This window comes from Pleurodeles waltl, chromosome 7 (genome assembly GCF_031143425.1).
Source record: "Pleurodeles waltl isolate 20211129_DDA chromosome 7, aPleWal1.hap1.20221129, whole genome shotgun sequence".
Classification (NCBI taxonomy): domain Eukaryota; kingdom Metazoa; phylum Chordata; class Amphibia; order Caudata; family Salamandridae; genus Pleurodeles; species Pleurodeles waltl.
In genome coordinates, this window is record NC_090446.1 from 79,162,485 (window position 1) to 79,189,384 (window position 26,900).

The window sequence follows — 26,900 nt, forward strand, 5'->3', positions numbered from 1 at the left end:
AGGCATTTGAGACTCAAACTATTAATCAGGGAGTGAGAGAAGCGAAAGGAGTTTTTGCATTGTTATGGTGACAAGCAACATAAATTGGTTCTTTTTGTTATCCAAGTTTCAGTGGGATGTGTAATGGCTTGCCCAGTCACAGTAATAAAAGTGAGGTCTTGTTCCTGCACCAAAAGCACTTACAAAACTTAAATACAAATTATCATTTGATCATAAAAATAAATGAAAATATAAAACAAAACAATGTGAGACTCTTTTGTAGCTGCTCCATTTCACTGTAGTTATTTTAACAATATATTAGATTCGTTTTCATAGCCATTCTTTGTGAGGTTCTAAAAAATCGTGCCTTCTGACATTTTCATTTATGGAAGGCTAGCATGTGAATGGCTGACAAGTGTAATCAATGATGCCATACTTAGTTGGCATCTATTCTCTCATTTTGACAGATCAATCTCATTTCACATGGGCCACGGGATTTTGCCTAGAATGAAGGATCTGGGAACACAGTTATCTTTATAAAAATGCTTCCAAAGCAAAGTGGGCCTCCTTGGGTGGTCTCTGCATTTAGGTGTCCTTTGAATGTCTTTCAGTAAACAATTTATCTTCTTACGGTAGGCTACAGGGATCAGAGTAAACAAGATCTGGGCATCCCTCCATTTCATCTGAAATTTCCAACCACATTGTGTGGCCTTTCTTCCAGGATGCATCAGTGTTCTGTCTAAAAGACTGAAAATTCTGACAATTGTTCCCTTATGGGAGAACTTTCAAATATTTACATTGAGCACTGAGAATTGTTCTAACGGAAGAGGTCTGCTCTAGCAATCTGTAACGCTTTGTGTGTCTGCATGCACCTTTCCCATTTGTATCCAGGAAGAGGGTGAGGTTCTAGCAAGTATTAAAACAAGGTCTCTGGAGCTTCTTTTTTGAGAGTCCTAAGGGTTGGTGGTGAGTTGTCTGCCACCTCACACTGGTGGAGGCGAGGTTGGCTCGCCATCCACATTTGGAGAAATCTCCTTGATTTTGGTCAACTCCACCATGGGACCTTTCTCCGTGATCAGCTCAGCTGGTTGTCTTTCAAAGCCTCGAGAGATGTCTTCAAATGTCCTCCCCTTGGTCTCTGGGACTTTGAAGAAGGTGTAGATGAAGAAGATGAGGAGCAAGACAGCAAAGATGATAAAGACATAATCGCCACAGTATTTCTGAATGTTAAGAAAGAGAAGACATTGAGAATATGTTAGGATATAGGTTTGTACCCGATGTGTGTATTTAACAATTGTTGCCAGCCTTACTGTCAACACTAAGTGAAATTTTATAGCAGAAGACAAGACCATGGGGGAATCCTCACAAGAAGAAACAAAGCTAACTCTAGTTGGCAATAATATCACAAAACCATCATTAACCACATGGCAGCTGAAAATCAAGCAGAGTGTTCCTGAGGTTGGTCCTCTCTGATCCCACATTGGAAAAACAAATCATGAAGCACACACACAGTATTTGAAATGCCACCAAGCTCATCACACCCCGGTAAACTTACGGAATATTCATGGTCATTCTGGAGAACTTTCCGAAGCGTCCTCAATATTGACCTTGAGTTGACCCTTATACAATTTTAATGAAAGGCCCACATACCATTTATGTCAGCTCTTCCATCCATTAATGCATGGTTTGATCCATTTTTCCAGCAAATATCTTGACTCAATATCACCCCTCTGGGATGTCCAAGTATTCAGAGGCCGCAAACACTGACATATGCCTTAACTCTGCCGATAAATATGGCTCTAAGCACGTTGTCACCAAGGTGAACTCTGCCAGAAGACAATAGGCTGCATTCACACTGACCACAAGCTGGTACACGTGAGCGCTACAGTCACTGAATACATGGTGAGCTATCTAAGTGCTACCAACACTAACAGTAACACATAGGTTAGACACCACAGTTCTATGAGCTAAGAGAAGCCACACATTCACAGTATGTGGGAACTCACTCCTATTTTTGGAGCACACTGGCTTACCTCTGCATATGGGAAGAGAATGCCCACAAGGAAGTTCGCTGTCCAGTTGGAACATCCGGAAACCGCCATGGCAGCTGGCCTCGGACCTTGGCTGAAGAGTTCTGCAACAATAAACCAGGGTATTGGGCCAGGTCCAATCTCGAAGAAGGCCACAAAGCCAAAGATGGCCACAATGCTGACATAACTCATCTGGAAGATGGTTTCCTGTGTCAAGAGAGAAATAAAGATGAAACGGCATAAGAAGGAATTAGCACGGAGGAAGCAGAATGTGTGATCTGAACAGCAGATGAGGTTACAGACACACACATGCCTATCACCTTCTAACCAATAAAGATATGAGCATCATCTCAGTCCTAAATGCATGATGACCACCACTAACTAACTGGTAAAAGACGTCTAACCCCACATGTTTTGACTTTTAATTTATGTGTCATCACTAACCTGCAGGTAGGTTGATCAGTTCTAAAGTCGTCTGCCTACAGATCTGCCCATTTATGATCCACATACAACACAACTCTTTCAAGCAATAACACCACGTCATGCTATCTGCTGCCATAGGCCTATTACGTGTTTCACCTTCCATGGCGCTGCCTTGAGTTATAAGAAGGTAAGCATGTTGATGAAGTTCTCACCTTGAGTTTGAGTGCAATGGTCATCAGTATGGCACCGAAGAACATCCCACCAAGACCGGTCAAGTGAAGAGTACGGCGCCCTGCTCGATCAATCACAAACAGCTGCAAAATGAAAAAAAGATATGTAGAAACTGATAATGTGCCCCAGTCAATTTATGCACGGCACAGTCAAGCTTGCATTTTGAAATGAACAAAAACATAGCATCAGTCTATCAGCTCTAAGCAAGCTCTCACCAATCGCTGGTTTCTGCAGGCTTACCCAATATTCTTAGGATGACCATTTCCTTCACTCTCTCTTTATTTGAGCTCAAGTCCTTATTTTTTTTCACCTACCCACCAGCTCATTCCTTTTCCAGTCCTATGGTTTACTAATGAGCCTTACCGAGACAACGGTGAAGACAACATTGACAATTCCAGCACCAATAGTAGCGTAGACAGGTTGGGCAACACGGGCACTTTTGAAGATCCCAGTGGAGTAGTAGAAGACCTTGAGGAGGAAAAAGAATACATGATGGCTCTCCAACATCAGAACTCAAATCCACATTTATCTCACTAGATGGAGATGCACAACTTGAAATGCAGCCATCTTGCAACCATTGTGAAGCTGGTTGCCACCCGCTAATTAGTTGTCATTGAAGAAACTGTGACCATGTGTCAGACGAACACAGGAATCCTAGTGCACGGCAACATGTCCTATACTGACATCCTTTGTCTACAAAATATTGTCACGACCAGGGCTCTGACCATGACCACTGCTGCTAATGATAAATGTATAAGCACCAGACAAAGCCCAGAGATCTTAGAACCATCAATTACTAATACTTTCCTAGAGCATGGTTATTTATTTTAAATACTCTCTCTGCTTCGATAACATTCTTTGCTCCAATGTCATGTTATTGAGAGTCGCAATCATACTGGTTTCAATTGTGCCTGTAACCGATTGACGACAAGGGTAACCTTTATCCAAAAATGCTAGTGGGGCTGTGGTGGGTATGTGTTTCCCTGACTTGACATGATAAACTCTCATTGATCACATGGTGAACTGCATGTTTATCCTAACCTTATGGCAGGTGTTAACGTTGTCCATAACGTGAATCTGCTTAGTACCTGGATACATTTTTTTATCCCCATCCCTTCATACGGGGTCCCTGAAAGCATTCATTGTTAAAATCAAACAATCTCCGGTTATGAAGTGCTGCCAAATATGGTGATGGCAGACTGGTGGCATAGTAGGACTCATCCATCATCTACAATATGAATATATGGACTCCAGGTCAAATACTGAACTTCACGAGGAGAAAATGGTCATTAGTGAATGTTATATTGAGATCTAGGAGGACTTAAGGATGCTATACAACCTGTTCTTTCCCTACATTTGGAGGGTTTCAAACATCTTTCTTATAAAGATTTGAAGGTACATATTCACTTAAGATCTGGACTTGCACAAGAGCACTGACCAGGTGACGCTTATGTAGGAGGACCAGTGTGATCATGAGTGACATCAGCTTTCTCCCCTTACAGATGGACCTAATATGTTCCATGGTAAACCTTTGCTTACACTTCTAGAGATTTTAAGCACCTCATTGTTGTTTCCACACATGATATTGGGTCTACAGTATCAATGATAGCCAGACTCTAATTTTAAATTCGAAAGTATCGCTTTCAATAAATTGTGTATACATGAGTTATACTTTTGGCTAATCTTGGGTAGTCTTCAGTAGACATGTAATTCTAAATCTCGCTCCCTGCTAGTGTTTCCCAATTCGAGATATGAGAAGGGAACCTGAGCCTCCCCAGTGCTATGGATAAGTAAAAATAAAACTTACAGCATTGATGCCTGAAAACTGCTGAGAGAGCTGCAGTACAATGGCGATAAAGATGGGTTGGCGGTACTTGCTCGAGCGGAAGAGCTCGATGATGGACACCGGTTTCTCCTGTGACATCTTAGCACTTTCCTCCTTCATCTCCTGTATGTCCTGTGATACATCATCTGTGCCACGCAGCTTCTTCAGAACTGGGGAAAGAATCATAGAATCCTAATTAATAAACCCATAAGCTGGCATGACATCTTCTCCCCTCCAGCTATCTCAGCCCACTCTTCAAATGCTTTAAGGCATTACAATACGTCCCACCACTCATAACAATGTACAGCTCATTTTTATTATTAGGAAATTCACTTCCATGATAGCCCTCCAACAGACAGTAGATGTCCTACTCCTACCATAAGGTTCCACTAGGTATAAGAAGCCCATCCTGCAATAGTTTCTTACTTCATATCAAAATATACACCACCTGCAATAGTCTCCACACAATTTTCAGAAACCCTCCAATCTCCCAGCATGCCTCAGAAGCCCTACTACCATCAGTAATATACCAAAACACATCAGGAAGCCCATCAACCTCCCATACACCCAAACAACTGCATCAGGCGTAAAAAAACCCGAATCTCCAAACAACTTTCAAAAGTCCCACCACCCTCACTTATTTCCGGACTGCAGGTATTCTAATTAATCTTTAGTCAAGTCTCAAAAGACTCACCACAGACAATAACATTCCAATAAGTTTCAAAAGTCTCCTCTCCTCAATATTCTCCCAATGGATGCCCCTTTGTGATGAACCTTTATCCCCAAAAGCCCTCAATGGTTCCAACATACTCAATAGTCTCCAAACAGGTAACAAAGCCCCTCTACCTTCAAACCTCTACCATCAAACTTCAGAAATCTGAACTGTAGGAAGCTGGGTCTGTATATACTATTTCAAAAGGAGATATACTGTAGTGTGCACAGAGTCCAGGGATTCCTCGGAGGCTTAACAGAGGCTAAAGTAGATAATATTAATGCTCTCTTTTGTGGTAGTGTGGTCGAGCAGTTAGGCTTATCAGAGGGTAGTGCAAAGCATTTGTTGTACACAAACAGATAATAGAGGAAGCACACACTCAATGACTTAACTCCAGACCAATGGTTTTTATATAGAAAAAATAAATTTTCTTAATTTATTTTTAGAGCCACAAGATTCAAGTTGCAGGTAAGTTCTTCAATAGATTCGTATTTCACACATGTATCAATCAATAAGTTATGCAGTTTTTGAAATATTAGCAATTATCTGATTTAAAAATGGGCACTGCAATTTTCAGAAACAGTTTGTGGGGGAAGAAATGTTATAGCGTTTTACAGGTAAGTACTTGACTTACAGTTCCAGCCTCCAGTGGTTAGGAAGTCCACCGGTGGGGGTTCAAGTTTACTCCAAACACCCACCACCAGCAACATGGGACCGGCTGGGTGCAGAGGTGAAAAGTGAAACAAATTTAACGTGGGCTCCTATGGAGACAGGGGGCACTCGGAATCAGATCTATAGGCAGGTAAGTACCCGTGTCTTCGGAGGGCAGACCTGGGGGGTTTAGAGGAGCACAGGGGGGGTCACAAGTAGGCACCAAACACACAGCCTCAGCGTTACTGGGGCAGCCAGGTGCAGAGTGCAAACAAGGTGTCGGATTTCCAATGGTTCTCTATGAGAGGACCCTGGGGGTCACTCAGATGCTGCAGGCGATATCCAGGGGGTTGTTTCAGGTAGACCACAGGCGGGCCACCTGCGGAATGTAGCTGCACCAGAGGTCGGGTTCTCCAAGACCTGTGGGCTGCTGGTGCAGTGGGTCTTTGGCCGTGGGATATCTTCATCCGGAGCTTTCGTGGTCAGGGGGTCCTCGGGATTCCCTCTGCAAGAGTCGGCATGGAGGAGTGGAGAGGTCAACCCAGGGTGGGCACTTGCTCAGAATTGCCTGGGGATCCTCTCTAGCTGGTTGGGCCACCTGAACACCGGCCGTGGCCTTCGGGTGCAGAGTGGTTAGGACTCATGCATTCGGAAAGGGGTTAGAGCCCTTAGTTGTTGTTTCTTCTTTGGACAGTGCCGCTGTCCACTGGAGTGTTTGGTCTTTTTGGGTGCAGGGCAGTCCTCTGGAGCTTGGCAGAGGTAGCTGGTCCTGCTGGATGCGTCCCTATGCTTGTGCAGGTTCTTTGAAGTAGGAGACAGGCTGGTAGGGCTGGGGCCAAATCAGTTGTTGTCTTCTTTCTTCTCTGCTGGGGGTTTCAGCTATGCAGTCCTTCTTCTTCTTGACAGATCACCATGAATCTGTTGAGCTTGGTTCAGGGAAGCCATTAAATACTAGATTTAGGGTCGTTGGCTACTGTCCCTGAAGGTGGCTACACCCTTCCTGTGTCCACTCCCTCTGTGAAGGGGGGCACAAACCTAACCTTATTGGTCCCTGTCCTCCAAACCAAGATGGAGGATTCTGAAGGGAGGGGGTTACTTCAGCTCTGGACACCTGAGGGGTGGTCCCAGCTGAAGTGGTCACTCCTCCTTGTTTTTCCTAAGTTTCCCACCAGACTTGCAGCCAAAAGTGGGGCTTTGTCCGGTGGGCGGGCAACTTCACTAACTGGAGTGCCCTGGGGCACTGTAACATGAGGCATGAGCCTTTGATGCTCAGCGCCAGGTATTACAGTTCCTGCAGGGGGGGAGGTGTGAAGCATCTCCACCAAGAACCTGCTTTGTTTCTGGCCTCAGAGAGAACAATTGCCCTAACCCCATGGGGTCATAAATGTGTCTGGTAGTGGCAGACTGGCACAGACCAGTCAGTCCTACACTAGAGGATTGGGTAAAGTACAGGGGGCATCTCTAAGATGCCCTCTGTGTGCTTTTTAGAATAAATCAAACACTGGCATCAGTGTTGGTTTATTGTACTGAGAAGTATGATACCAAACTTCCTAGTATTCAGTGAAGCCAAGATGGAGCTGTGGAGTTCGCAATGACAAACACCAAGACCATATACTCAATATGGCCACACTGTACTTACAATGTCTAAGAATGGACTTAGAACCTGTAGTGGCATATTGCTCATGCAGCTATGCCCTCACCTGTGGTCTAGGGCACCCTGCTTTAGGGCTGTAAGGCCTGCTAGAGGGTGACTTACCTATGCCACAGGCAGTGTTTTGTGGGCATGGCACCCTGAGAGGGATGCCATGTCAACTTTGCCTTTTTCTCCCCACCAACACACACACTCTTCAATGGCAGTGTGCATGTGTTGGGTGAAGGGTCCCTTAGGGTGGCACAACACATGCTGCGGCCCTTAGAGACCCTCCCTGGCCACAGGGCCCTTGGTCCCACTGGTACCTTTTACAAGGGACTTAACTGTGTGCCCCAGGTGTGCCAATTGTGGAGACAATGGTACAGTTTTAGGGAAAGAACACTGGTGCTGGGGCCTGGTTAGCAGGATCCCAGCACACACTCAGGGGGTCATTCCGACCCTGGCGGTCATGGACCGCCAGGGCCGGGGACGGAGGAAGCACCGCCAACAGGCTGGTGGTGCTTTTGGGGCAATTCTGACCGCGGCGGTAAAGCCGCGGTCAGAAAAGGGAAACCGGCGGTTTCCTGCCGGTTTTCCCCTGCCCCAGGGAATCCTCCACGGCGGCGCTGCAAGCAGCGCCGCCATGGGGATTCCGACCCCCTTCCCGCCAGCCTGTTCCTGGCGGTTTACACCGCCAGGAAGAGGCTGGCGTGAACGGGTGTCGTGGGGCCCCCTAACAGGGCCCCATTAAGATTTTCAGTGTCTGCAAAGCAGACACTGAAAATCGCGACGGGTGCCACTGCACCCGTCGCACACCAGCAACTCCGCCGGCTCCATTCGGAGCCGGCTTCATCGTTGCTGGGGCTTTCCCGCTGGGCAGGCGGGTGGCCTATTGGCGGTCGCCCGCCCGCCCAGCGGGAAAGTCAGAATGACCGCCGCAGTCATTTGACCGCGGTACGGTCTTTTGGCGGTCTCCGCCCGGCGGGCGGTGCCCGCCGCCCACCGGGGTCGGAATGACCCCCTCTGTCAAGTCAGCATCAATATCAGGCAAAAAGTGTGGGGTTAACTGCAACAAGGGTCAGTTTCCTACATGAACACATAGCATAAACCTCAGAAAGCCTTCAGAGACCGCCTTCGATAACCTCCTGACAGCTAGTTCTAGGTATAATCTCCCAACCTGTATTGGAAACCATATCACCCACAATAAACTTCAATCCATCAGCCACGTCACTTTCAATAGACTCCTAGAAGGTTTCAGTAGCCCTGCAATTCAGAATAATCATCAGAGAGCCATCTAAAGTTCCACCATCCTCGAAAAAACTCCCACCAGTAATAAGTGATAATCATCGACCAACCCAGCGCTCTCAATAACCTCCTGGTGCCTATCATAAGAAGGAACACCTTCAAGAATCTGTCTATTGCTCTTGGAAACCAAAGAACTGTCAATATCCTCAGAAGCCATATTGTTAGAAGTCATCTCTCAGTGGCTGGTGCTGCTGGTTAGAATAAAGACTCAGCAGCCAACCAATGCAGCTAAGAATGTCAGTTCATGCGTTGTGCCCAGGAGAGTGTTCCAATTTCACTTGGGTACCTGAGCAAAGTTCCCCCACTATGGCGAGGTAGCCCTGCGCTTGCCAGAGCGATTTGGCACCTCAATTCTGGGCCCCTAGTCCATATGCCAGAAAATACATATCACTGTTTGAGAGGGACATCACCCATAGAAAGAGAGGGAAAACCTCACATACTGGACTGCGCTCGCGTTTCCTCCATCTTGATGATGAGCAGGAACCGAGGGCTCTCTGGACAGAAGGGCAGTAGCACAATCTGTATGAGGGCCGGGAAGACAGTGAAGGCCAGGAGGAGGGGCCAGAGGCGCTCAGTGCCCATGATGACATTCAGTCCGAAGACCTGCAGAGAGAGGAGGGTCAAGAGACAGGGAGGAGATAGGGCAAGGGGTTAAAATATAGAGGAAAGGACCGGGGGCGGGTGAAGATGCAAGAGAGGGATAAAGTAATGAATTAATAGAAGGGAGGAAGCAAAATGGATGGAAAGAGGAATAGAGGGAGGGAGAAATGGTTAGTAGGTGGAACCAAGAAAAAGACAAAAGAAGGTAAAAAGTTATGGAGAAAGGGCATTATACAGATATTACTGGCAGAGTTTTCATATAAATAAAGACTCAAATAATACAAGAGCTTTTTCAACAACACCAATATTAGTACGTATCGGGCATGATTCAAAAAGTTACACTTACACATTTGGGTAAATTTACTATATTTTTATTATTCACAAACTATGATTTGATAGTAAGCTTACAAATGCAGAGAATCCACAGTCAGGGTGAAGAACTCTGTATATAAAGAGACAGGCCAGCACCTGGCCAGTGTTATGTAATGAGGCCAGAGTTTATTACCAACTTTAGGCCCTAATTTTCATGGGTTCAGTCTCTCCTGGCTCTAAACTCCTCATCATATCAAAGCCAAGCCAGGGCACTGAAACAGGTGTGAGGTCCATGTATTTGTTTTTTTTAGGTTTGTGTTTCAATTCTTTATTGAGTTTTTTTCTGTTACAGTGACAAGAGTGGTACAATAAAGATACCCAAACCAACTGCCACGCAGGGCGAGAATATCAACAAAGTAAAATGCAATCCCATAATCCATCTGTAAACTGGATTCTCCATTTAAGCAGTTAATGAGTAATAAATATACAAACACTGACACGCTGGCTTCTAGTATTTGTTTTGCACATAATGCTGGTGTAGTTTGTAAACGCGGTTGTCCACATGTTAGTGGGTACCCTAGGTTCCCCGCCCACTCTCTTTCCTCAGCCTTAGACCCTTCTTTGTGCTAGGTTGCCAGTGCAATAAGTTAAATATGTCTAGGCACATACTTGCGCATAGTTTCTCATTCATGCTGGTCAATAATTTGTTACCCAAATTTCCCATATAAAGCAGATTTTGCAACTGTTTTCTTTCCTCCTTCTCTTTTTCCTTCACTTCTAGCCCTTTGTGGTCCAGTTACCCTACTGACTTTTGGCCCTACACTCGAGCCCCTGTCACCTCCCTCTTTCCCAGCACCAACTCTTACACCAGACTGCATGCCAAGTGTCTCTACTTCCACCCCCGGACTCCCTGTGACACTCCCACCTGCAACCCCGCCTCCTGCCTACCTCCGTCCTTCCACTTTTCCCCAGTTTTCTGGAAAACAAAAACAGCTCACCCACCATTTCATATTTGACTTCATCATTACAGTCTTGTATCCCATGCTCCTGCATTGTCCGCTCATACTCCAGTCATCTCTGCATCCTCTCCCACTCCTTTCCTTCTCATCTGCCCATACTGACCACCAGCCATCCCTATATTGACTTATGGAGTTCTGCACCTCTGCCTTTTGGGGGCACGACCACCTCCACCTTCTATTACCACCCTTCCTTCAGTCATTTCTCAGACCCGCAGTTAGTCGCCACTTCAATCCTCCAGGTTGCCCAGGGATATCACACTGCCTTCACATCTCACCCAACTCTTCCCTTCCTGCTGTGGTCTTCAGCCTGACCTAGCTCTCCGCACCTGGTCTGCTCACCAACAATGCCCAGAAGTGTCCCAAAGACTTCCAGCATCTGGACTGAAACAGGGGGCACTCCCTCCCCTCCTGAACACTTGCTTCCTGCAGGGTTTACAGTCACCCCGTCTCTCAATAATCCATTTAGGAATTCTGGACACATTCATGGTGCACTCCCAATCTCAGATGTCGCCCTCATCATCCTTCGTTGGCCTCCTCTTCCACTTTCTTCAATGTTCTGCCGGTCCTGTGTTCCTGCACTTCTGCAGCTGACATCCCTGAGGACAAACCCCCATACCCTCTGATCATAGGCTGCCTGCCTCTTCTGTCTAATCCTTCCCTCCTACTCCTTGATGGTTGCGGGCCCTTCACCACAGGGTCCAATCTTCTCCCACACTTGTCTGCCTAGGCACTCCCTATTTGCTCCATGGGTCCCTACTTCTGCCTCATTTCAGGGGTGTCAGGGAGCCCGGAATGGCAGCAGGTACTAGCACTGAAGCTGCTCGCTTGGGTCAGCCATCATGACTAGGGGCCCGATTAGGAGTTTGACGGATGGGAAAGCCCGTTTGTCAAACTCCCGACAGGGTGGCCACCGCCTTTGTGGCGACCACTTCGCCAGACTTATTAGGTGTTTCCTGCTAGGCCGGCGGACGGAAACCTCGGTTTCCGCCGGCCGGCCTAGTGGGTAACAGGCACCAGCATTTTCTCTGGCTCATAATCAAGCTTGCGGCAATGCTGTCGCCTGCAGGGTGCACAAGCACCCTTGCAATGTTCACTGTCTGCAAGCAGACAGTAAACATTGAGACGGTACTGGGCAGGGGGTCCCTGTGGCCCTCTGCACCTGTTCTCTGCATGCCTTTTCATGGCAAAAGGCTGGCAGCGCTGCCCTGGTGGATTACAATCTCCGCTCACCTTCAACCGGTCAGGATCATTGATCTGCAAGATGGAGAATCCTGAACTATACACATATGTGCACATTTATGATCCCTTTGGCACTGTACAGAGCTCTGCTGCCTTTGCCCCAGTTACACTATATAAATGTCACATACACACATAGAAGTTATATCAATTTCAAATATGCATCTTTCATGTGCATAAGAGAGAAAGTCTAGAGATAGTCCATTGCAATATTTTATTTGTGCTCAGAACATATTGTGTTGCAAATCATACCTATGTTTGCCCTTTTTCTTTAGCAAGATCCTGGAAAAGAAGGTGACAAGATAGCTCCAGGGATATGAGGAACCATCCATCTCATCCATGACCACCAGTTGGGTTTAGACCCACATGGGTCACCGGAGCAACTACAGCCTATATAAGGGAGGAGTTCTATCTCTCCCTTGGAAAAAATGAGAAAATTGCCCTCATACTTCCCAACATATCTGCCGCATTTGAAGCTGTTTGCCACCCGTTACTGATGTGCAATCTGGAAAAATTAGCAGGAGTAGCAGGCCCTGCATTATCTTGGTTCCAAGTGTTTTTTATCTCACAGGCGAATAACACATTTTTTTGTCAAATCATCCAGTATACTGGTATACTGGGGCGCTCTGCAAGGATCATCCATGCACTGCCTCTTGTTCAACAGCCTCCCAGGCACAGCACAAGCAGTACTAAGTACATTTCCAAATGTATCCAAAATGACATGTAAATTCATCTTTGGCTGGAAAAAAGCCCAAATGACAGCAACAGAATGATCCAGTGCTTGGGCCAAATTCCCCAATGGATCGAGTGAAGGTTCCTCTGCATGAACCAAAACTCAGATCATCGTTATGGGAGAAAGTGAATCTCTCACTACCCTTGACAGGCTTCCTGGCCTGACCGCCCTTCCTTGGACTACCCCAAAACCTAGAAATTCTTTTACTCAGAACTTCAGGAGCCCATCCTACCTGGCTGGGCTCCTCCCTTGCCCTATCTGTTGCTTTAATCTTAGTGCTCCAAAGCAACCAAAGGTACTTAATGCATCATAAAACTCCCACATAAATAAATACATTGTCTTCTCACTTTCCAGAAGCCCATGTGTCGCTAGAACGCATCTAACAAACAGAGAATCAGTGATATGATGGGGAATCTATATAGCATTCACAGGGGCTAAAACTTGAGACAAAACAGACAGACCCTAAGCTACTAAAGTCACTACACTAGCCAGGAAAATTAGGAACCTACTTTCACACAGAAACCTTTGCTAAGCTCCACGGTCAGGTACAGCTCCATGCCGCAAAGGATGTGGTAACCCTTCTCTTTGGTACTTGGGTTACACCATTTCTAGAGGTACTGCAATGCCAGGTTGATGCATAGAGTGGACATGGCAAGCACCAACTATCAATTTAATATATTGTCCTCAGATAAAGGACTGATTTTAGAGAGAAGGCGGCAGATATTGCAAGTGCCTTATAAAGGAAAAGCCCAGGACTGCATGATCGAAGATGTGAAACCATCAGTCAAATCTATCTATGAAAGAAAGGAGTGAAGCACCTCAAGGAATTTTGATTGTGGCTTGAATCATCCCTGGAGAAACCGAGGTAAGAAACACTGCCACTCCCATGACATGTTTCCTCACTCCCATTGCTGGCCTAACCTGCCCTGGGATATTTATCCTGGGTGAAACAAGAAAGAAAAGCAGTCCAGGGTAAAGGGTTTAATGTCAGTCCACACTGCTCAGAGCAGCCAGGCAAAGGGAGTCAGTCCGATCCCCTGCAGATGGCTTTTTGGAGGTCTATCACCAAGAGTGTTTCCCTAACAAATGAGGCCACACTGTTCTTTTCATTATCTTCCTCCTAATGACTTACAATCATTTTATTTCCGGTCGTACATTATCTTGAAGAGTTTTACTTGATTAGGATAAGCCATCTATTCATGTTAATACCTTACTTATATTTTGGTACGTTTTCCTTTATTCACACACTTGCGAATGCTTAATTTAGCACACTCACTCACCAATTTCCTAGGTGTTATGATGCCTTTCTGTTTCTTTTTTTTCCTAATGCCACCCTGTCATCAAGAGTATATTTCTCAACCTTAGTTTCCGTTTCTCATCGCCACATATCTAGTGGGAGTCTTTATCCCTATTTCTAATTCTCAATTTCTACTTCGTTTCACGTGCACATCAATCTTTTGGTGATATTTATAATAATAACAAGTTTATCACTTGTGGTAAACTGTAATCACTGTTTTTTCTCTGTAGCTCCATTTGGTAATGTCACTTGATGATTTTAGACACTCACGTGGTACTGGTGAAGGACTTGGCCACGATTTTAGTGCCAGGTATTAATTTTCCATAACCATGTATAACTACAGATTATGACCAAGCTCATTATTATGTTTCTTACAGCCCTGAGGAAGTCAATGGGATTAATTTCTCAGAGACAAAACACGTGTTGGCTGTTGGATGTTGTTGTGATGACCACAAATGGAATCTTTCTGGTGTGATGAACATGTATGAAAACCTCACACAAGAATAAAGACACTGAACTTTAACTCAGTTTGGATTATATATTGATTTTCCGAAGACCAAGAACCTAACTGTTCAGACTCTTATCTTATTTCATACGAGTGCCCTGGCCTTTTGAATCAGTTTGGTTTTTTCTATTGGAGAAACACTGGAGGTGCTGGGAGGACCCTCCGTTCGGGAGCACCGTATTTACTATCTATTGTTAAAGAAATGTTTTGGTGATGTTCTGTTAGCGCCTACCCCTATAATTATCCCCCCTTTTCTTTACAGGCAAAGGGAGTCAGTCCGATCCCCTGCAGATGGCTTTGTGGAGGTCTATCACCAAGAGTGTTTCCCTAACAAATGAGGCCACACTGTTCTTTTCCAGTACAGTGTGCCAGTGCTTAATATGTGGTTGACGTTTCCGGTGGGGAGCACCGGCACTTATTTTTGAGGGTCGGCGCTTAAACTTCTGCCTCAAGCATTTTTTGCGAGCAAAAGAAACATTTGGGAAAGACTGCAGAAGAGAAAAACGAAAAGGCGTCACAAAGGGAGAGAGCAGAAAGCTGCAGGAGTGAGTTGAAGGGGCAGGGAGGGGCTGCAAATGGTTTGAAGAGGTCCGAGATGGCTTCAGGATTACGCTGCCACAGTATTTTGTGCTCACACATTTAATTGCAGCAGCCGCATATTTAAGAGGAGGGCTTTGGGCACCGGCACACTTTTATTTACAAATTTAGCACTGCAGTTTGCAGACTGCCTGCTAAAAGGTCATAAAATGCATATCATGGGTGTGTTTGTCAGTAGGCAGTGTGCAGCATTGGACTGGAAAATGACCATCCATGCTTCAAAGCATTGACTGTATTCTGTCCACATAGGGCTTAAACTAAGTTACGCACACTGTTAATGCACTCTATCAGATGAGCAGAGGTGTGTGCCAACATGCCTTTTTCTATCTATCTATCTATCTATCTATCTATCTATCTATCTATCTATCTATCTATTGATCTATCTATATGTGTGTGAATATGTCAAGGAGAGGCAAATCTGTTCAGTACTTTTTAAACTGAGGTTCAAAATGTATATATATAACTTGATGTGGTGCCACCATGGACCTACGGTGGAGTATCGTGGTAGAACGAGCTGAAAACATGGAAACGTGCCATCTGATTGGCTGGCCACAACTTAAAGAGAAGAGAAGGTTGCAGCTGCCAATTTATGGCTCGGGGACTCAGTTCCTGTGTCGTAGAAAAAAATAAAAAGAAGAAAGAAGGGGGACGGGGTATGGGCCCTGAACACCGGCCTCTTGTGGGGGAGTCCAAGAGGGACATCGCTAGAGGGAAAAAGGATCTACTGCGGTGCTCAGCACAGCCCTTGTGTAATTTTGCGCTTGTGCCAACGACGATGGCTGGCTGCCTGCAGGGGAGTTGTGCGCAGGGTCTGGCCAACCTCACCCCGAGCACGGCATAACGCTGTGTGCAGCGGGGCATTGGCTACCCGAAGGGCCCACCAAGGGGCAGACTTAGTTGAGTGTCATAGTAAAATAAAACTTTATTTTAAAATTCCCCAGAAGTTCACAAAAAGAAAAACAAAGGTTATTAGATATGGATTTATTTCCTTACTTTATATTTTTTTTTTAAACTGAGCGAGATTTCAGGATCTTGGCAGTATGTGACAGACTGAGAAATAAGGAGGCTAGTTACTACCATACAATTATCAACACATTTATTGTCAGTAAACAATATAGGGCCAGATGTAGCAAAGGTTTTTCCCCATTCTGTGTCTATGGGAAAAAGTGTTCGTACATATGGCCCATAGAGCCCAGGACAGCCTAAACTGGTGTGCAGCTGGGATCTATTGTCGTTAATGACACATTGCTAGGCAGAAGTGCTCCTCATCTTCCATGTTCCAAAAGTCACTATTTCCTGCTCAATGCCAGACCCAGGGTCACCGGTACTATGTGATTGTGCGACCGCAGTGATTTTTGCATAAATAATCTCTCATCTGCTGCATAATCTGCAGGTTTTAGCAAAAATGTTGTTTCTAGCTCAAATGGTTCAAAGGTTACTAAAAACGCAATGACTGGTGTTGGTGTGCAGTAGAGGGTCTTCTGCAAAGCTGGGCGGATCACCTTTCTGTTGCTTATTGCTGTATTTGGGTATTTAACTGGTACTGATGAGGTGCAACCAATGTCCAGAGAGTTTTACCAAGTTTAAAAATGATGAAACAAGGAAGTAATGCTAGTACAAAATCTGCTTCATTGTGCCACATAATTTGCCTTTTCCTGCTGCATAATTTACTCAACCCTACCGCGTAATTTGTCCCTCTCTTGCTGCATAATTCCAGTGGCCCTGCCCATACCGCAGTCACCCACATTACCACATTAGGCCAGGATCTTGACATTCAGCACCCTAGTAGTAAACATTGGGCTGGAACAAAATGTAGGTAATTTCCTTTGTAAAACATTATGTGAACCCCTCAAACCTAAGCATGATTATCCAAAATGTCAGTCTGGCACTGTTTCTTAGTGTGAAATGCAATGCTACGATGTATTACGCCTTAAAAAAGTAGAGCAGAATTGCACATGATGCAAACACCAGCCACTCACGTCCTGTCCTTGGTGATGCTGCCTACCTCACACCTGGATGGATGGATAAATGGTGGACCCCAGATGAACAATGCTCTAGGTGAAATCCAGGACTGGTTTTATCTCCAGACAATGTGGTGGGGAACAGATGACTAACTGAACTAGAGTGGGCTTGGTGTATGGTAAGGATGTGATGGGTACCTGCTCATAGGACTAGCAGACTCGTGGGCTTGCATTTTATGAAGATGTAAGTCTGACTAAGCAGTTTCAATTCTTCTATCAGGTGCTTACAGAATATCTTGCAGTACTGCTGATGCAGGACACTTTGGGCCTCATTTAGAACTTGGAGGAGGGGAATACTCCATCACAAACTTGACGGATATCTTGTCGGCCTTATTAAGATCCCATTATTTCCTATGAAGATCTAAATCAGGCCCTTGATTCAAAATATGCATTGAGAATGTATATGCTGCGGTGATGATGGCAGCCACAACAGGTGCTGCTTACAGTAACTTACAACTCCAGATAGGTTTATGGTAGAAAAAGACACCACTACCATCCTCATCTCCCAGTCTGAAAAAGACTGCAGTGTCCTCACCTGCAACCCCACCTGGACAGCCCATTCCCAGTCTCGTCTAACACTGTCAAGACTTTCCCCACCTGTCAAAAACCCACATTCTTCTACTCAATACAAATTCTACCTCTTTCCCTGTCTTCCGAAACAAAACCTCCTTTCTAGAATAAACACTAGGCCTGCTCCTCACCTGTGCAATCAGGATGCCCACCACGATGCCCAGCTGGTGGAGAGTCCCGAAGGCGCCCCGCAGCTTGGTCGGTGAGAGCTCCCCAACGTACATGGGCACAAAGCCAGTGGTGAGTCCGCAGTAGATGCCGATGATGAAGCGTCCGATGATGAGCATCTCGTAGGAATAGGCCAGTTTGGAGAAGCCCATCAATGCCCCGCTAACAATGGGTAGGATGTTGGCCAACAGCATAGAGTTCCTCCTGCATGGGAGCATGTAAGGACAAGGTGTGGACAGGGAGACAACTTTGAATCCACTCATGGTGATACAGAGGTCAAAAGATAGGAATGTCTTCAAAACCCAACCATCCATCACTCACCTGCCAAAGCGGTTGACAAACAGCCCCACTGAGAAGGATCCTATCATGCCACCCACAGGAAAGATAGCAACCGAGACCGACCAGAGAGAGGTAAGGGAGTCAACGGATATCCCTTTCTGTGTCCGACGCATGTACGTCTCATTGTAGAATGACTCAATGATCTGAAGACAGGAAATAATACAGAAGACTTAGAAGTGATGTGTGAGGGGAAGGCAGGGAAGGATAGAAAAACTAACCAGAGCTATTCCTACTACTCAAAAACAGGTGTGTGATGCCGGTCAGGTCTACGGTGCACGATGGAGAGCTGAGCGAGTGTCTTTGCCAGTGCTTAATTTGAGCTAGTTGTTTCCAGATGCTCGGCACTGGAACATAATTGTCAACACCGTCACTTTTCACAGTGCCACATGGTGGCGCTGTCCGTCTAAGTTGGGGATGAGCACAACAACTGGTGTTCATTCAATATACATTAAAATTGAGTAATACCTGCTGCACAAGCCATTCTTATAGGTTTGGGGCGTGGAATGGTCTGAATTGTCACATTTGTAAGAGTATGATTGCTAGTAGTTGTGTAAGTGCTGTGATTGGCGGCGCTGGCAGGGGAAAAGCGTGGTGCAAGTTGTAGTGGCCTCTTGATGAGGGCCCCGGCACTTATTTATTTACAAATTAAGCCCTAGTCCTTGTACATCAGTGTGTTCTGACAATAAACCAGGATTGGAGTGCAGGGTGCACAGTTGTGTTAAGGGTCTAGCACTGGAACAGTAGGAGGAATGGCAGAGTAGGAATGGAGAACTCACTCAGGAAAAATAAAAAAATGTATGATTCTTTTAATGTTTCAGTCTTATTGGGCCTTATCAGTGAGGTGCAGTGTGCAAGCTGTGGGGCCTAACTCTGGTCACACCTGTTACCAATAAGTGCAACTAACCAAGAAAAACAAAATGTGAGGAGCTGTAGTAATCTTAACCACTGGCAACTGCTCTGGGCACATTCCATTCCATCTTTTTTTCTCACTGTGGTATTATAGACTTTGGTAAGCCATATGCAGACGGTCTTGGCTGCGCCTCAAGAGGAGCAGTCTAGCCTGAAGTGCTGGTCTCTGTCCCCCACCGAGTGACCCCCGGAAGCACTTCCGGCCTTATCGACCTCAATAGCAAAATATTATTACAGCAAGCTTTGGGACTCACGTCTACTCTAGACATACTCCGGCCATTTAAAGTAATTCCCATTAAACAGCAAAAATGTAGCCTTTTTTCTGGGCTCGAGTACTCAAACAGGAGGTTGCAGGTTGCAGGTCGCAGTGACATGTAGTGCATTGTTTTTATTTACTAAGTGCATGTACACAAAAAAGCTTTAGGGCGCTAAAGCCAGAAAAATATAAAATAGATAGAATACAGGGTTAATATGTATTCCAGAGATTAACAGTTTAGCAACACTACGAAGAGGTAGGGCAACTTGTTCCATTTTTCACTATTTAAATAGAGAAGGTACTGTCACCAAAAGAAGCAATTTTCATTCTGAAGATTGGAGCCCCCAGACCTTAGATGCGATGGTAAGTCTGCCAAGTGGTTCCTTGTCACTTAGGGACATGATAGCCAGCCCCAAGTTTTAAGTCAGTATTGCTTTGCAGGCTGGTTCTTGTAGGCCAATATTTAAAACTGCAATCAGAAACCAATCATGGAGTGAAATGCGCTGTTCTGTTGTAAAACGGAAAAGGCTCAGGATAATTTGGCAGCCAAGCAATGGTGAGCTGTGTGTGCCTCTCATTTCTGAAATAGATGGGGTACTGTAGCTCAGAATAGAGGTTCATTGGTAGAGCTGTGTGGGGTCATGGCAACATAATCTAAAGGCTACTGCAGGGTAGGCTTGAGCTGCATGGACCCAACTTTTCTTGGCCATCAGTTCTAAAGAACAGGGGTCCTGAAAGTCAGGATTCCGGTGCCCGAGGGAGTGCTGTGCGAGTGTCTTATTACAAGAAGAGCGGGGTATGCTGTAAGTCAGGATTCCGGTGCTCGAGGGAGTCCTGTGCGATTGTCGTATTACAAGAAGAGCGGGGTATGCTGAAAGTCAGGATTCCGGTGCTCGAGGGAGTGCTGTGCGAGAGTCTTATTACAAGAAGAGCGGGGTATGCTGTAAGTCAGGATTCCGGTGCTCGAGGGAGTCCTGTGCGAGTGTCGTATTACAAGAAGAGCGGGGTACGCTGAAAGTCAGGATTCCGGTGCTCGAAGGAGTGCTGTGCGAGAGTCTTATTACAAGAAGAGCAGGGTATGCTGTAAGTCAGGATTCCGGTGCTCGAGGGAGTGCTGTGTGAGTGTCTTATTACAAGAAGAGCAGGGTATGCTGTAAGTCAGGATTCCGGTGCTCGAGGGAGTCCTGTGCGAGTGTCGTATTACAAGAAGAGCGGGGTATGCTGAAAGTCAGGATTCCGGTGCTCGAGGGAGTGCTGTGCGAGTGTCTTATTACAAGAAGAGCAGGGTATGCTGTAAGTCAGGATTCCGGTGCTCGAGGGAGTCCTGTGCGAGTGTCGTATTACAAGAAGAGCGGGGTATGCTGAAAGTCAGGATTCCGGTGCTCGAGGGAGTGCTGTGCGAGAGTCTTATTACAAGAAGAGCAGGGTATGCTGTAAGTCAGGATTCCGGTGCTCGAGGGAGTGCTGTGCGAGAGTCTTATTACAAGAAGAGCGGGGTATGCTGAAAGTCAGGATTCCGGTGCTCGAGGGAGTGCTGTGCGAGTGTCTTATTACAAGAAGAGCAGGGTATGCTGTAAGTCAGGATTCCGGTGCTCGAGGGAGTCCTGTGCGAGTGTCGTATTACAAGAAGAGCGGGGTACGCTGAAAGTCAGGATTCCGGTGCTCGAGGGAGTGCTGTGCGAGAGTCTTATTACAAGAAGAGCGGGGTATGCTGTAAGTTAGGATTCCGGTGCTCGAGGGAGGGCTGTGCGAGTGTCTTATTACAAGAAGAGCAGGGTATGCTGTAAGTCAGGATTCCGGTGCTCGAGGGAGTCCTGTGCGAGTGTCGCATTACAAGAAGAGCGGGGTATGCTGAAAGTCAGGATTCCGGTGCTCGAGGGAGTGCTGTGCGAGAGTCTTATTACAAGAAGAGCAGGGTATGCTGTAAGTCAGGATTCCGGTGCTCGAGGGAGTGCTGTGCGAGAGTCTTATTACAAGAAGAGAGGGGTATGCTTAAAGTCAGGATTCCGGTGCTCGAGGGAGTGCTGTGCGAGTGTCTTATTACAAGAAGAGCGGGGTATGCTGTAAGTCAGGATTCCGGTGCTCGAGGGAGTCCTGTGCGAGTGTCGTATTACAAGAAGAGCGGGGTATGCTGAAAGTCAGGATTCCGGTGCTCGAGGGAGTGCTGTGCGAGAGTCTTATTACAAGAAGAGCGGGGTATGCTGTAAGTCAGGATTCCGGTGCTCGAGGGAGTCCTGTGCGAGTGTCGTATTACAAGAAGAGCGGGGTACGCTGAAAGTCAGGATTCCGGTGCTCGAAGGAGTGCTGTGCGAGAGTCTTATTACAAGAAGAGCAGGGTATGCTGTAAGTCAGGATTCCGGTGCTCGAGGGAGTGCTGTGTGAGTGTCTTATTACAAGAAGAGCAGGGTATGCTGTAAGTCAGGATTCCGGTGCTCGAGGGAGTCCTGTGCGAGTGTCGTATTACAAGAAGAGCGGGGTATGCTGAAAGTCAGGATTCCGGTGCTCGAGGGAGTGCTGTGCGAGTGTCTTATTACAAGAAGAGCAGGGTATGCTGTAAGTCAGGATTCCGGTGCTCGAGGGAGTCCTGTGCGAGTGTCGTATTACATGAAGAGCGGGGTATGCTGAAAGTCAGGATTCCGGTGCTCGAGGGAGTGCTGTGCGAGAGTCTTATTACAAGAAGAGCAGGGTATGCTGTAAGTCAGGATTCCGGTGCTCGAGGGAGTGCTGTGCGAGAGTCTTATTACAAGAAGAGAGGGGTATGCTTAAAGTCAGGATTCCGGTGCTCGAGGGAGTGCAGTGCGAGTGTCTTATTACAACAAGAGCGGGGTATGCTGTAAGTCAGGATTCCGGTGCTCGAGGGAGTCCTGTGCGAGTGTCGTATTACAAGAAGAGCGGGGTATGCTGAAAGTCAGGATTCCGGTGCTCGAGGGAGTGCTGTGCGAGAGTCTTATTACAAGAAGAGCGGGGTATGCTGTAAGTCAGGATTCCGGTGCTCGAGGGAGTGCTATGCGAGAGTCTTATTACAAGAAGAGCGGGTATGCTGAAAGTCAGGATTCCGGTGCTCGAGGGAGTGCTGTGCGAGTGTCTTATTACAAGAAGAGCAGGGTATGCTGTAAGTCAGGATTCCGGTGCTCGAGGGAGTCCTGTGCGAGTGTCGTATTACAAGAAGAGCGGGGTACGCTGAAAGTCAGGATTCCGGTGCTCGAAGGAGTGCTGTGCGAGAGTCTTATTACAAGAAGAGCAGGGTATGCTGTAAGTCAGGATTCCGGTGCTCGAGGGAGTGCTGTGTGAGAGTCTTATTACAAGAAGAGCGGGGTATGCTGAAAGTCAGGATTCCGGTGCTCGAGGGAGTGCTGTGCGAGTGATTTATTACAGGAAGAGCAGGGTATGCAGTAAGTCAGGATTCTGGTGCTAGAGGGAGTGCTGTGCAAGTGTTGCATTACAGGAAGAGCAGGGTATGCTATAAGTCAGGATTCAGGTGCTTGAGGGAGTGCTGTGCGAGTGTTGCATTACAGGAAGAGCGGGTATGCTATAACTCAGGATTCTGGTGCTTGAGGTAGTGCTGTGCGAGTGTCGTATTACAGACAGAGCAGGGTATGCTGAAAGTCAGGATTCTGGTGCTGGAGGGAGGGCTGTGCGAATGTCTTATTACAGGAAGAGTGGGGTATGCTGTAAGTCAGGATTCTGGTGTTCCAGGTAGTGCTGTACTCGTCTTACTACAGGAAGAGAGGTGTATGGTGTAAGTCAGGATTCCGGTGCTCGAGGGAGTGCTGTGCGAGTGTCTTATTACACGAAGAGCAGGGTATGCTATACGTCAGGATTCTGGTGCTAGAGGGAGTGCTGTACAAGTGTTACATTACAGGAAGAGCAGGGTATGCTATAAATCAGGATTCTGGTGCTTGAGGGAGTGCTGTGCGAGTGTCGTATTACAGACAGAGCAGGGTATGCTGAAAATCAGGATTCTGGTGCTGGAGGGAGGGCTGTGCGAGTGTCTTATTACAGGAAGAGTGGGGTATGCTGAAAGTTAGGATTCTGGTGTTCCAGGTACTGCTGTACTCGTCTTTCTACAGGAAGAGCGGTGTACGCTGTAAGTCAGGATTCCGGTGCTCGAGGGAGTGCTGTGCGAGTGTCTTATTACACGAAGAGCAGGGTCTGCTGTAAGTCAGGATTCTGGTGCTGGAGGGAGTGCTGTGCGAGTGTCTTATTACACGAAGAGCAGGGTCTGCTGTAAGTCAGGATTCTGGTGCTGGAGGGAGTCCTGTGTGAGTGTCGTATTACAGGAAGAGCAGGGTATGCTATAAATCAGGATTCTGGTGCTTGACGGAGTGCTGTGCGAGTGTCGTATTACAGAAAGAGCAGGGTATGCTGAAAGTCAGGATTCTGGTGCTGGAGGGAGTGTCTGTGCGAGTGTCGTATTACAGGAAGAGCGGGGTATGCTGAAAGTCAGGATTCTGGTGTTCGAGGTAGTGCTGTACACGTCTTACTACAGGAAGAGTGGTGTACGCTATAAGTAAGGATTCCGGTGCTTGAGGGAGTGCTGTGCAAATGTCTTACTACAGGAAGAGCAGAGTATGCTGAAAGTCAGAATTCCTATGCTCGAGGGAGTGCTGTGCGAGTGTCTTATTACACGAAGAGCAGGGTATGCTGTAAGTCAGGATTCTGGTGCTAGAGGGAGTGCTGTGCAAGTGTTGCATTACAGGAAGAGCGGAGTATGCTATAAGTCAGGATTCTGGTGCTTGACGGAGTGCTGTGCGAGTGTCGTATTACAGAAAGAGCAGGGTATCCTGAAAGTCAGGATTCTGGTGTTCGAGGTAGTGCTGTACACGTCTTACTACAGGAAGAGTGGTGTACGCTATAAGTAAGGATTCCGGTGCTCGAGGGAGTGCTGTGCAAATGTCTTACTACAGGAAGAGCGGAGTATGCTGAAAGTCAGAATTCCTGTGCTCGAGGTAGTGCTGTGCGAGTGTCTTATTACATAAAGAGCAGGGTATGCTGTAAGTCAAGAGTCAGGTGCTAGAGGGAGTGCTGTGCAAGTGTTGCATTACAGGACGAGCGGAGTATGCTATAAGTCAGGATTCCAGTGCTCGAGGGAGTGCTGTGCGAGTGTCTTACTACACAAAGATCAGGGTATGCTGTAAGTCAGGATTCTGTTGCTCGAGGGAGTTCAATGCGAGTGTCATATTACAGGAAGAGTGGGGTATGCTGAAAGTCAGGATTCTGGTGTTCGAGGTAGTGCTGTACAAGTCTTTCTACAGGAAGAGAGGTGTATGCTATAAGTCAGGATTCCGCTACTCGAGGGAGTGCTGCGCGAGTGTCTTATTACACAAAGAGCGGGGTCTGCTGTAAGTCAGGATTCAAGTGCTGTGTGAGTGTCTTATTACATAAGGAGCGGGGTATGCTATAAGTCCGGATTCTGGTGCTTGAGGGAGTGCTGTGCGAGTGTCGTATTACAGGAAGAGTTGGTATGCTGTAAGTGAGGATTCCGGGACTCGAGGGAGTGCTGTTCGAGTGTCTTATTACAAGAAAAGCCGGGTATGCTATATGTCAGGATTCCGGTGCTCAAGGGAGTGCCGTGCGAGTGTCTTATTACAGGAAGAGCCGGGAATGCTATAAGTCAGGATTCCAGTGCTCGAGGGAGTGCTGTGCGAGTGTCTTATTACAGGAAGAGTGGGGTATGTGGTAAGTCGGGATTCTGGCGTTTGAGGGAGTGCTGTGCGAGTGTCGTGTTACATGAGGACAGGGTATGCTGTAAGTCAGGATTCCAGTGCTTGAGGGAGTGCTGTGCGAGTGTCTTATTACATAAGGAGCGGGGTACGCTGCAAGTGAGGATTCTGGTGCTCGAGTGAGTGCTGTGCAAGTGTCTTATTACAGGAAGAGAGGCATGATGTAAGTCAGGATTCTTTTGCTCAAAGTAGTGCTGTGCACATGTCTTACTACAGGAAGAGTGTTGTATGCTATAAGTCAGGATTCCGGTGCTTGAGGGAGTGCTGTGCAAGTGTCTTATTACAGAAAGAGTGGGGTATGCGGTAAGTCAGCATTCTGGTGTTTGAAAGAGTGTTGTGCGACTATTGTATTACAGGAAGAACGGGTATGCTGCAAGTCAGGATTCTTGTGTTAGAGGGAGTGCTGTGCAAGTGTTTTATTAAAGGAAAAGCCAGGTATGTTATAATTCAGAATTCCAGTGCTCGAGGGAGTGCTGTGCGAGTGTCTTATTACAGGAAGAACGGGTATGCTGTAACTCAGGAGTCTGGTGCTAGAGGGAGTGCTGTGTGAGTATCGTATTACATGCGGAGAAGGGTATGCTGTAAGTCAGGATTCCGGTGCTTTAGCGAGTGCTATGCGAGTGTCTTATTACATAAGGAGCGGAGTATGCTGCAAGTCAGGATTCCAGTGCTCGAGGGAGTGCTGTGCAAGTGTCTTATTACAGGAAGAGCGGGGTATGCTGTAAGTCAGGATTCCTTTGCTAGAGGGAGTGCTGTGCGAGTGTCTTATTACAGGAAGAGTGGTTATGCTGTAACTCAGGAGTCTGGTGCTCGAGGGAGTGCTGTGTGAGTGTCGTATTACATGAGAAGGGTATGCTGTAAGTAAGGATTCAGGTGCTAGAGGGAGTGCTGTGCGAGTGTCTTATTACATGAGGAGCGGCAAGTCAGGATTCCAGTGCTCGAGGGAGTGCTGTGCAAGTGTTTTATTACAGGAAGAGTGTGGTATGCTGTAAGTCAGGATTCTGGTGCTCAAGTGAGTTCTGTGCGAGTGTCTTGTCTTATTACAATAAGTACGGGGTGTGCTGCTAATCAGGATTTGGGTGGACAAGCGAGTGCTATGCGAGTGTCTTATTACGGGAAGAGCAGGGTGTGCTGCAAATCAGGGTTCAGGTGCTCCAGGGAGTGCTGTGCGAGTGTCTTATTACAGGAAGAGCGGGGTATGCTGAAAGGTTGGATTCCGGGGCTCAAGGGAGTGGTGCGCGGGTGTCTTATTACAGGAAGAGCGGGGTATGCAGTAAATCAGGATTCCTTTGCTAGAGGGAGTGCTGTGCGAGTGTCTTATTACAGGAAGAGTGTGGTATGCTGTAAGTCAGGATTCTGGTGCTCAAGTGAGTGCTGTGCAAGTGTCTTATTACGATAAGTACGGGGTGTGCTGCTAATCAGGATTTGGGTGGACAAGCGAGTGCTGTGCGAGTGTTTTATTACGGGAAGAGCGGGGTATGCTGTAAGTCAGGATTCTGGTGCTCGAGGGAGTGCTGTGCGAGTGTCTTATTACGGGAAGAGTAGGGTATGCTGTAAGTCAGGATTCAGGTGCTCGAGGGAGTGCTGTGCGAGTGTCTTATTACACGAAGAGTGTGGTATGCTGTAAGCCAGGATTCCTTTGCTAGAGGGAGTGCTGTGCGAGTGTCTTATTACAGGAAGAGTGTGGTATGCTGTAAGTCAGGATTCCGGTGCTCAAGCGAGTGCTGTGCAAGTGTCTTATTACGATAAGTATGGGGTGTGCTGCTAATCAGGATTTGGGTGGACAAGCGAGTGCTGTGCGAGTGTCTTATTACGATAAGTACGGGGTG

At 46.8% G+C, this 26,900-nt stretch overlaps 1 protein-coding gene across 1 annotated transcript in view; it reads right to left on the reverse strand.

The window, feature by feature from the left end:
* Window positions 1-251: 251 nt before the first annotated feature.
* LOC138303685 (solute carrier family 2, facilitated glucose transporter member 3-like) overlaps window positions 252-26,900 on the reverse strand; it is a 49,713-nt gene continuing 23,064 nt past the window's right edge. Inside the window, exons 3-10 of the mRNA XM_069243011.1 lie at window positions 18,166-18,326; window positions 17,808-18,048; window positions 9,227-9,389; window positions 4,471-4,658; window positions 3,027-3,131; window positions 2,645-2,746; window positions 2,013-2,216; window positions 252-1,199 (exon numbers count right to left, since the gene is read on the reverse strand). Coding sequence (XP_069099112.1) covers window positions 963-1,199; window positions 2,013-2,216; window positions 2,645-2,746; window positions 3,027-3,131; window positions 4,471-4,658; window positions 9,227-9,389; window positions 17,808-18,048; window positions 18,166-18,326 — 1,401 coding nt within the window. The 3' untranslated portion in view covers window positions 252-962. The remainder of the gene's footprint in view (window positions 1,200-2,012; window positions 2,217-2,644; window positions 2,747-3,026; window positions 3,132-4,470; window positions 4,659-9,226; window positions 9,390-17,807; window positions 18,049-18,165; window positions 18,327-26,900) is intronic.